General features: G+C 38.8%; 1 protein-coding gene across 3 annotated transcripts in view; it reads right to left on the minus strand.

Moving 5' to 3' along the window:
- ALLC (allantoicase) overlaps window positions 1-12042 on the minus strand; it is a 46089-nt gene that overhangs the window by 9267 nt on the left and 24780 nt on the right. For all 3 annotated transcript variants that reach the window (XM_033176649.1, XM_033176650.1, XM_033176651.1), the window contains exon 7: window positions 11169-11301. In XM_033176649.1, the coding sequence (XP_033032540.1) occupies window positions 11169-11301 (133 nt within the window). The remainder of the gene's footprint in view (window positions 1-11168; window positions 11302-12042) is intronic.

The raw sequence follows: 12042 nt of genomic DNA on the forward strand, positions 1-12042 counted from the left end.
ATCTCTTGTAAGCTTTGCTCATTCATTGTCTTACACTGTTTTTAGAACAGATGATTTCAGTGAGTAATTAATATTAGTAAACATGTGTTTAGATCTTTCCATTTTCATGTCTCACTTTAAAGCATCATAACCAGAGAAACATTGCACCTAAAATAAGGTTCCAGAGAACCACTTCTGGCATGACAGCAGGAGGAGCTTTGCTGTCCTGTTCCTCAGTGGAGTTGGTGAAATTTAGGGGGTTGGGGGATGGGAAAACACTTCAGGTCTCTGGAAATGGTCCTAAGGGCATACGGAAAATTCAGAACATCTATTCAAGAATATCTGCTAAAATTCAGTAAGAGCAGTGAGAGTCTGCAGTGTCTGAACCAAGACCTCACCTTCACACCCTCTCCCAGATCAGCAAAGTGGAGACTGCAAACAAGTGCAGCCCATGGTTGCGGGGCTGTCTTCCCAGGATGCAAACAAGTGCAGCCCATGGTTGCGGGGCTGTCTTCCCAGGACAGGAAGGACATCAGGGCTTCTCATTCTGCCCCATATGCCTGTTGCTGAGGTTAAGTCCTGGGTGAGTGTGGTTGAGAGGCAGGGCTCCTTTATTTGACCCAGCCCTGACTCATGGGACAGGGTCCTGCCTTAGGCATGGCCACTGGGATATTGGGGCCACAGTGACCCATCTCATGGTCCATAAGGTGGAGGCGTCACACTGAGGGTGAGACATCCCCAGCCCTGCAAACCCTGTAACTCAGACAGAGGAAACACCAAATCAGAGTTGCTGTTCAGCAACACCATGTTGTAAGAGGTTTGTTCCATGGATCCCCTGGGGACAAACACCTGGCTAACCTTCTCACACCACTAGAATATGCTCCCTGGGACCTCCCCTATTCTGATGGGCAGTAATTTGATTGTGTACTACAAATGAGGCAATCCTGGGCTTAAGGTGCCATCTAGTGCTGAAAAGTAGGCAGCTACCTAGCAGGAAATAAAATCAACAGGAAATTTATAAAGATTCTCTAAGCTAAGCTTGTCCAACACATGGCCAGTGGGTCTTATGAGGCCCATGGTGGCTTTGAATGTGGCCCAACACAAATCCATAAACTTTCTTAAAAACGGTATGAGATATTTTTGTTATTTTTTGGGGGGGCTCATCAGCTATCATTAGTGTTAGTGTATTTTATGTGTGGCCCAAGACAATTCTTCCAATGTGGCCCAGGGAAGCTAAAATATTGCACACTCCCTACATTTAAGCAAACATATTCAACAGAAACTGAAACAAACCAGACAGAAAAGACTGGAATAAATAACTAATGCTTCAATGCACAGGCATTGATGTACATCCATAAGAAACAACAGCAAAGAACTGTGACATCCCCAAATGGACAAAGCAAGGAACCAGTGACTGATCATAGTAAGGCAGTGATATATGAACGCTGTGATCAATAATTCAAAATAGCAGTTTTAAGGGAACTCAGTGACCTCAAAGATAACACACAAAAGCAGCTTAGAAGTTTATCAGAGAAATTTAACAAAGAGATTTAAAGGATTTTTTAAATCAAATAGAAACCTTTGAATGGAAAAATACATTTGCTGAACCGAAAAATTCATTAGAGGCTCTTAAGAGTACAATGAAGCAAGCAGAGGAAAGAATCAGTGAGCTCAAAAATGGGCTATTTAAAAATACACAGGAGAAAAAAATGAAAAAGAATTAAGATTGCTTACAATATATAAAAAATTACCCCAAAAGACCAAATCTAAGAATTATTGGTGTTCAGGAGGGAGTTGAGCAAGAGAAAGGGGTAGAAACCTTATCCAAAGAAATAATAGAAAACTTTTCAAAACTTGATGAAGACATAAATATCCTGGTACAGAAAGGTCAGAGAAAACCAAACAGATTGTATCCAAATAAGACTACTCCAAGGCTTTTCAAAAATCCTAAAGGTCAAGGACAGGCTGGGTATGATGGCTCATGCCTATAACCAGCACTTTGGGAGATCAAGATGGGTGGATTGCTTGAGCCCAGGATTTTGAGACCAGCCTGGGCAACATGGTAAAATCCTGTTTCTACAAAAAAAAAAAAAAAATACAAAAATTAGCCAGGCATGGTGGTGTACACCAGTGGTCCCAGCTACTTGGGATGCTGATGTGGCAGGATCATCTGAGCCAAAGGAGGTTGAAACTGCAGTGACCTGTGATTATACTATCAGACTCCAGCCTGGGTGACAAAGTGAGACCCTGTCTCAAGAAAAAAAAAAAAAAAAAGGTCAAGGATAAAAATTCCTAGAAACAGCAAGAGAACAGAAGCAAATAACATAAAGAAGCTTCAATTCATCCGTCAACAGACTTCTCAATGGTAGCCATACAGGCCAAGAAGAAGTGGGATGACATTTTAAAGTGCTGAAAGAAAAAAAGACTGCCATCCAAGAATATTGTATCCAGAAAAGCTATCTTTCAAATATGAAAGAGAGAGAAAATATTTCCTGGATAAACAAGAGCTGAGAGAATTCACCACCACCAGTATCAAATGAAATGCTAAAGTTCTTCAGCTTGAAAAAAACACTAATGTGCAAAAAGAAAATATTTAAATATATAAAACTCACTAGTAAAATTAAGTGCATTAACGAACTCAGAATACCCCAACACTGTAATTATAGTATGTAATTCACTCATGTCTTTTGGACATGAAGTCCAAAAGACAAATTATCAAAAATAATAATATTTTTGTTGATATCATTAACAGGTGTTAAAAGATAGGCAATATAAAAACATGCAAATTGAGACAACATAAAGTCAAAATGTGGGAGGAGAGATAAAGTTAAAAATGTAGAGATTTTTAGTTTTTCTTTGTTTCTGTTTTTTCTTTGTGATCTAAGATGAGTTGGCATCTCTTTAAAATAACTTCTTATATCTATAGATATTTTTATAAGCCTCATGATAACCACAATGCAAAAATCTATAATAGATTTGCTAAAAATAAAAGTCAATTAAAATGTACTATCAGAGAAAATTAGTTAACAACTAAGGCAGAAAGAAAAGAAAGGAAAGGAAGAGGAGGGGAGGGGAGGGGATCCGAAAAAAAGCAACAAAATGACAGTAAGCTCTTACTTACTGATGACAATACTGAGTTTAAATGGATTCAAGGCTCCAAATCAAAGGCATACTGTTGCTTAACAGATTAAGAAACAAGACCCAACTATATGCTGCCTACAAGAAACCCGCTTGACCTATAAAGACACAAATAGGCTGACAGTGAAAGGATGGAAAAAGACATCTCATGCAACCAGAGACCAAAAAAAGAGCAGGAGTAGCTACACTTATATCAGATAAAATAGACTACAAATCAAAGACTGTTAAAAAAAAAAAAAAAAAGTCAAGACACCGTGTAATGATAAATGGGTCAATTATGAATATCTATGTGTCCAACACCAGAACTTTCAAGTCTTATATAAAGCAAACATTAATAGATCTACAGGGATAAATAGACTGCAATACAATAATAGTAGGTGACTTCAACACCTCACTTTCAGTAATGGACAAATCGTCCAGACAGGAAATCGACAAAGAAATAGTAAAGTTGAACTACACACCAGATCTAATGGACCTGACATTACAGAATATTTTACCCAACTGCTGCAGAATATACATTCTTTTCATCAGCACATGGAACATTCTCTAGAATAGGCCATATCTTGGGCCACAAAACAAGTCTAAACAAAGTCTAAACAAAAACAAGACATATCAAGTATATTTTCTGACCACAATGGAATGAAACTAGAAATCAATAATAAGAGAAACGCTGGGAAATACATAAACACATGTAAATTAAACAACATGCTCCTGAACAACAAATGGGTCAGTAATTAAGAAGGAAATTTTTTAAATGCTTGAAACAAATGAAAATGGAAATACAACATACAAAAATATATGGGATACAAAAAAAGCAGTAGAAGGAAGTTTATAGCAATAAATACCTATACCAAAGAAGTAGGAAGACTTCAAATTAATCTAACAATGCATCTCAGTAAACTAGAGAAGCAAGTATAAACCAAACCCAAAATTAGTAGAAGAAAAAAAATAAAGATCAGAGGATAAATAAATGGTGATTAAGATAATACAGAGGATCGGCCGGGCGCGGTGGCTCAAGCCTGTAATCCCAGCACTTTGGGAGGCCGAGACGGGCGGATCACGAGGTCAGGAGATCAAGACCATCCTGGCTAACATGGTGAAACCCCGTCTCTACTAAAAAAAATACAAAAAAAACTAGCCGGGCGAGGTGGCGGGCACCTGTAGTCCCAGCTACTAGGGAGGCTGAGGCAGGAGAATGGCATAAACCCAGGAGGCGGAGCTTGCAGTGAGCTGAGATCCGGCCACTGAACTCCAGCCTGGGCGGCAGAGCGAGACTCCGCCTCAAAAATAAAAAATAAAAATAAAAAATAAAAAAGATAATACAGAGGATCAACAAAACAAAAAAAATGGTTTTTTAAAAAGAAACAAAAGTGATGAACCTTTAGCTAGACTAATTACAAAGAGAAAAGACTCCAAAAAATCAGAAATAGAAAAGGGTACATAAAAAATGAGACTGACTCTCTTCTCTTTTCCATTTGACAGACACCTGCATTTTCTTATGCAGTGCCAGCTGTGTCCCTGAGGTAACAAGATGAAAATGAAGGCCAGAGTAAACAAATTTGGCCATATTGAGCACCTGATCACCAAGGCTGCTTTTAGCTCTGGCAGAGTGGATATTGTCATCATCAGTGATGCCTTCATTGACCTCAACTACCTGGTCTACATGTTCCAGTATGCTTCTACCCATGGCAAGTTCCATAACATCATCAAGGCTCAGAATGGAAGCCTGTCATCAATGGAAATCCCATCATTAACTTCCAGGAGCAAGATCCCCCGCAAAATCAGGTGAAATGACACCAGTGCTAATTATGTTGTTGAGTCCACTAGAATCTCCATTACCATGGAGAAGGCTGGGGCTCACTTAGAGGGGTAAGCCAAAAAGCCAACATCTCTGTACCCTCTGCTGATGTCCCTTATGTTTATGTGGGGTGTGAATCATGAGAAGTATGAAAACAACCTCAAGATCCTTAGTAGTGCCTCATATACCACGTACTGCTCAGCTCTTCTGGCCAAGGTCATCCATGACAACTTTGGCACCATGGAGGGATTCATGACCACAGCCTATGCCATCACTACCACCCAGAAGACCCATGAAGGCCCAGAAGATCATGGGTGCCCTTTCTTGGAAACGTTGGCAGGATGGCCACAGGGCTCTACAGAACAGCATCTCTGCATCTACTGGCACTGCCAAAGCTGTTGGAAAGGTCATCCCCAAGCTGAATGGAAAGCTCACTAGCATGGTGTTCCATATCCCCACCTCTCTGTCTTTTTGGACCTGACTTGCCATCTGGAGAAATCTGACAAATATGATACCATCAAAAAGGTGGTGAAGCAGGCATTGGAGTGTCCCCTCAAGGGCATCCTGTGCTATCATGAGTTCCAGGCTGTCTCCTCTGACTTTTACAGACATTCACTCTTCCACCTTTGATGCTGGGGCTGGCATTGCCCTCAATGACCACTTTGTCAAGCTTATTTCCTGATATGACAATGAATTTGGCAACAGGGTAGTGGACCTCATGGTCCACATGACCTCCAAAGAGTAAGAGCCTCTGGACCACCAGCCCCAGCAAGATCACAAGAGGATTAGAGAGGTTCTCAGCTGCTAGGGAGTCCCTGCCACACTCACTCTCCTACCATACTAAGAATCTCCCCCGACACAGTTTCCATGCCAGGCCCCCTGAAGAGAGAGGGGCCTAGGGAGCCACACCCTGTCACGTACCATCAATAAAGTTCACTGTACTCAGCCAAAAGGATATGTGACCACAGAATTACAAAGATTAATTAGAGACTATTATGAACAACTACATACCAACAAATTGGAAAACCTAGAAGAAATGGATACATTTCTGGACACATACAATCTACCAAGATTGAACCATGAAGAAATAGAAAACCTTAATAAACCAATGATGAATGATGAGATCAAAGTTGAAATTTAAAAAGTCTCCCATCAAAGAAAATTCCAGGACCTGATGGCTTCACTGCTGAATTCTACCAAACATCAAAGGAATAACTAATACCAATTTTACTCAAACTCTTCAAGAAAATTGAAGCAGAAGGAATACTTCCAAACTCATTCTACAAGACCAATATTACCCTGATACCAAAACCAGACAAAGACAACAACAAAAAAAGAAAACTACAGGTTAATATAACTGATGGACATAGATGCAAAAGTCCTCAACAAAATACCAGCAAACTGAATTTAACAACACAATAAACAGATCATTCACCAAGATCACGTGGAATTCATTCAAGGAAGGCAAGGATGGCTCAACATACATTAATCAATAAACATGATACATCACTAACTGAACCAAAAACAAAAACTATATGATCATTTCAATAAATGCTGGAAAGCATTTGATAAAATTCAACATCACTTCATGATAAAAATTTAAAAACTCAATGAATTGGATATAGAAAAAAAAGTACCTCAAAATAACGAAAGCCACATATGACAAACCTACAGGTAACATCATACTGAATGGATAAAAAATAAAAGCCTTTTCTCTGAGATCTGGAACAAGACAAGGAGGCCCACTTTCACCACTTTTAATAACATAATATTGGAAGTCCTGGCTGGAGCAATTATGCAAGAGAAATAAATGGCATCCAAATTGAAAAGAAAGAAGTCAAGTTAGCCTTCTTCACAGAAAACATGATCTTAGAAAAACCTAAAGACTCCACCCAAAAACTGTTACAACTGATAAACTAATTCAGTAGATTTTCAGGATACAAGTTCAACATACAAAAATCAGTAGCATTTATACACACCAACAGTGAACAATCTACAAAATAAAACAAGAAGGCAATTGCGTATGCAATAGCTACAAAAACTATAAAATACAGAGGAATCAATTTATCCTAAGACGTGAAAGAGCTAGACAAGGAAAGCTATAAAACACTGATGAAATAAATGGAAGAGGACACAGAAAAAATGGAAAGATGTTCCATGCTCCTAGATGGAAAGAATTAATATTGTTAAAATGACAATACTATCCAAAGCAATTTACAGATTCAATTCAATCCCTATTAAAATACCAATGACATTCTTCTCAGAAATATTTTTCAAAAAAGTAAAATGTAAATGAAAGACCCTGAATAACCAAAGCAAAAAGAACAAAGCTGAAGGCATCACACTGACTGACTTCAAAATGTACTATGAAGCTATATAACCAAATCAGCATAGTAATGGCATAAAAACAGACATACAATAGAGAACCCAGATTTAAATCCACACATTTACAGCCAACTCATTTTCAGCAAAGGCATCAAGAACATGCAGTAGGGAACAGTCTCTTCAGTAAATGGTGCTGGGGAAACTAGATAACTGCATGCAGAAGAATGAAACTAGTCCCCTATCTCTCACCATATGCAAAATAAAGTCAAAATGGATTAAAAACTTAAATCTAAGACCTGAAACTATGAAAATTCTAGAAGAGGCTGGGCGCAGTGGCTCACGCCTGTAATCCCAGCACTTTGGGAGGACAAGGCGGGCAGATCACGAGGTCAGGAGATTGAGACCATCCTGGCTAACATGGTGAAACCCAGTCTCTACTAAAAATACAAAAAATTAGCCAGGTGTGGTGGTGGGCACCTGTAGTTCCAGCTACTTGGGAGGCTGAGGCAGGAGAATGGCGGGTGAACCCAGGAGGTGGAGCTTGCCAGTGAGCTGAGATCGCACCACTGCACTCCAGCCTGGGTGACAGAGTGAGACTCTGTCTCAAAAAAAAAAAAAAAAAAGTAAAAGGAAATTCTAGAAGAAAACATTTGAAAAATGCTCTAGACACTGGTCTTGGCAAATATCTGTATGTAAGACCTCAAAGGCAACAACAGGAAAAACAGACAAATGGGATTATGTCAAGCTAAAAGACTGCTGTACAGCAAAGGAAATAACAAAGTGAAGTGACAACCCATAGAATGGGAAAAAATATATTTGCAAACTATCCACATAAGAAGGGATTCATAGAAAGAATATATAAGGACAACTCAATAGCTAACAACTCAGTAGCAAAAAAAAAAATTTATAAATAGGCAAAAGATCTGAATAGATATTTCTCAAAAGAAGATATACAAATGGACAACAGGTACATGTTTTAAATGTTCAACATCTCCAATCATCAGAAAAATGCAACTCAAAACCATAATGAAATGTTATCCCACCTCAGTTGAAATGGCTTTTGATATGGTCTGGCTCTGTATCCCCACTCAAACCTCATCCCTAACTGTAACCCCCACATGTCAAGGGAGGGACCTGGTGAGAGGTGATTGGATGATGGGTGTTTTCCCCATGCTGTTCTTGTGATAGGAAGTTCTCATGAGATCTGATGTTTAAAAGTGGCACTTCCCCCTTTCTCTCTCTCTCTCTCAATCCTGCTGCCGTGTAAGACATGCCTTGTTCCCCTTCTCTTTCTGCCATGATTGTAAGTTTCCTGAGGCCTCCCCAGTCATGTAGAACTGTGAGTCAATTAAACCTCTTTTGTTTGTAAGTTACCCAGTCTCAGGTAGTGTCTTTATAGCAATGTGAGGGCAGAGTAATACAGCTTTTATTTTAAAAGACAGGGGGAATAGTGGATGCTAGCGAGGATGTGGAGAAAGTGAAGCCCATGTACATTATTGGCGAGAATGTAAATTAGTACACTCACTATGGAAAACTATGAAAACTCCTCAAAAAAACTAAAAATAGAACAACCATAGATTCATCCAGCAATCTCACTACTGTGTATATATCCAAAAGAAAGTAAATCAATATATTGAAGAGATATCTGCACTTCCAAGTTTACTGTGACACTGTTTACAATGTCACAGTCAAAATATGAACTCAAACTAAGTGCCCATTAATGGAGGAATAGATTTTAAAAGTGGTATATATACACAATGGATTGGGGATGGATACCCCATTCTCCATGATGTGAATATTATGCATTGCATGCCTGTATTACAACGTTTATGTTTTATGTATTATGTACCCCATAAATATATATATATATATACCTACTATGTACCTATAATTGAAAATATTCTTAAAAAGAAAACGTGGTATATATACATATGCCATGGAATACTACGCAGCCATAAAAAGAAATGAAATAATGGCATTCACAGCAACCTGGATGGAGTTGGAGACCATTATTCTAAATGAAGTAGTTCAGGAACGGAAAACCAAACATCATATGTTCTCAGTTACAAGTGGGAGCTAAGCTATTAGGACGCAAAGACATAAGAATGATACAATGTGGGGAACGGTGGGGGGTGAGGGATAAAATACTACACATTGGTTACAGTGTACACTGCTCTGGTGATGGGTGCATCAAAATCTCAGAAATCACCACCAAGAACTTACCCATGTAACCAAACACCAACTGTTCCCCCCAAAAACCTGTTAAAATTTGTTTAAGACAAGTGAATAGAGATCTGAAGAGAAATGTTTCCAAATAAAATATATGAATGGCCAGGAAGCATATGAAAAGATGCTCATCCTCATTAGTCATCAGGGAAATGCAAATCAAAACCACAGTGAGACACCACCTCACATCCGCTAGGATGACTATAAAACAAAAGAGAGTGTTGGGAAAGATAGGGAGAAATCAGCACTCCTTTACGTGGCTGGTAAGAATGTAAAATACGGCCGGGCGCGGTGGCTCAGGTCTGTAATCCCAGCACTTTGGGAGGCCAAGGCGGGCGGATCACGAGGTCAGGAGATCGAGACCATCCTGGCTAACATGGTAAAACCCCGTCTCTACTAAAAATGCGAAAAATTAGCCGGGCGTGGTGGTGGGCATCTGTAGTCCCAGCTACTCGGGAGGCTGAGGCAGGAGAATGGTGTGAACCAGGGAGGCGGAGCTTGCAGTGAGCCGAGATCGCGCCACCGCACTCCAGCCTGGGCGACAGAGCAAGACTCCGTCTCAAAAAAAAAAGAATGTAAAATACGCAGCACTTTCAGAAGAGCCCAGTAATTCTTCAAACAGTTAAATACAGAGTTATCATATGACCCAGAAAGTCCAATCTTAGGCATACACTCAACAAAAGAAAGCATATGTCCACACAAAATCTTGTACACAAATGTTTACAGCAACATTGTTCAAAATAGCCAGGAGATGGAAAAAAGTGTCTGTCAACTAATGAATGGGTAAACAAAATGTGGTAGTGGTTGAGTATCCCTTATCTGAAATGCTTGAGACCAGAAGTGTTTGGATTTCAGTTTTTTTAAATATTTGCATTATACTTACTGGTAGAGTGTTCCAAATCCAAAATCTGAAATACTCTAGTGAGCATTTCCTTTGAGCATCATGTCGGCACTCAAAAAGTTTTGGATTTTGGAACATTTCAAATTTTGGGCTTTCAGATTTGAGATGCTCAACCTGACTATCCATACAATGGAATATTAGGCTTACACAAAAAGAAATGAAGTGTTAATACATTTTACAACATGGATGAATCTTGAAAACATTATACTAAGTGGAAGAAGTCAGACACAAAAGACCAGTATTATATAATTCCTCCTATTTATATGAAATGTCCAAAATAGTAAAAATTATCAAGACAGAAAGTAAATTAGTGGTTGCTTCGGGACAGGGAAGATGAGGGATGATAGCTAAAGGATATGGGGTTTCTTTTTGAGGAGATAAAAATGTTCTAAAGGTATGGTGATGATTGCACGTGTCTGTGCATATGCTATACAGCACTGATTGTACACTTCAAATGGGTGAATTGCATGTTAATTATATCACAGTAAAGCTATTAAAAAATAAAATGAGTCATTTGTACATACCACTTCAGCTGCTAATATAACATACTTGTGAAATCTAGTTAGGATCTATCTAACCTAATATAACTTAGTTCTACCACATCCTAATTTACTTGATAATTTTTCAATAACTACCTATTGATTTGTGGATTAAAACAAGAATTTTCTGGAGCATAAAAAGGGGAAATTACAATCCTGAAATGCTAGCGAGATCAATTACCAAGTCATTTTATATTTTATAAACATATCAACATAAAGTAAAGAAGCCATGGAACTGGAGATAAGTTCATGTCATGATTACCTGGGAAAATGTTGAGTCTGATATGAGTCCATCTCTGCTGGGAATTGACAAGAAAATAGTTGTGGCCGGAAGCAGGGTTTCCTGGCTTAAGCTCTGTCATGGGAACCAAGTAACTCCAGTCATCAGATTTTAGCTAGCAATAAATACAGAAATGTCAGCAATTGCTCTTGAAAACAATACATTCTGTCATCCTATTGCCTCTGTGGGACTTAAGGCATGGAGATACTTTGGAATAAAAATTAATGATGGATACCTAATGAAACACTTTAATACAAACAGTACATATCAAGCTCCATGTTTAATAAAAAACAGAAAAAAGGCCTGTTTTGTTTTCATACTGATCAAAATAGCCAGTGGGTGATGGTGGCAGAGGCTTGCAAATGAAGGACAAGATCTCAGACCCCTCCAAATGTCTTCACGCAGAGGCGTGGTGACATGAACATTCAAATAAAAACCAAGGTTATTGCCATGCACCATGATATCCGGGGAAATCTGTTGGCCTGAACCTTGCAACCATTTTCTCTAGGTTAGCACTTCTCAAACTAACGGCGCTATTTACTGTTGCTGCTATTTACTTTCCTGTCTGTTATGGATCAACGTTTCTGTAAAAAACAATACAAACTAATTACTAAATAAATGTAAAAGAAAAAAAAAAAAAAGAATGTACCAAAACACAAGCCCTGGTTTTTTTTTTGTTTTGTTTTGTTTTCCCCAACTGTTTCTTTTATTAAATTCTCCACACACAAGTTACTTCATCAAGTTGGTATAAAAAGTGTTTAAAGGCTTACTGTCAGTTTCCACACGTGTGCTCATCGGGGCCAGCAGCCATTTGCAGGTGGGTGCTGGTGGAACCCTTTGAGAAGCAGGGCTCCAT

This window comes from Trachypithecus francoisi, unplaced genomic scaffold (genome assembly GCF_009764315.1).
Source record: "Trachypithecus francoisi isolate TF-2019V2 unplaced genomic scaffold, Tfra_2.0 Lachesis_group17, whole genome shotgun sequence".
NCBI lineage: Eukaryota > Metazoa > Chordata > Mammalia > Primates > Cercopithecidae > Trachypithecus > Trachypithecus francoisi.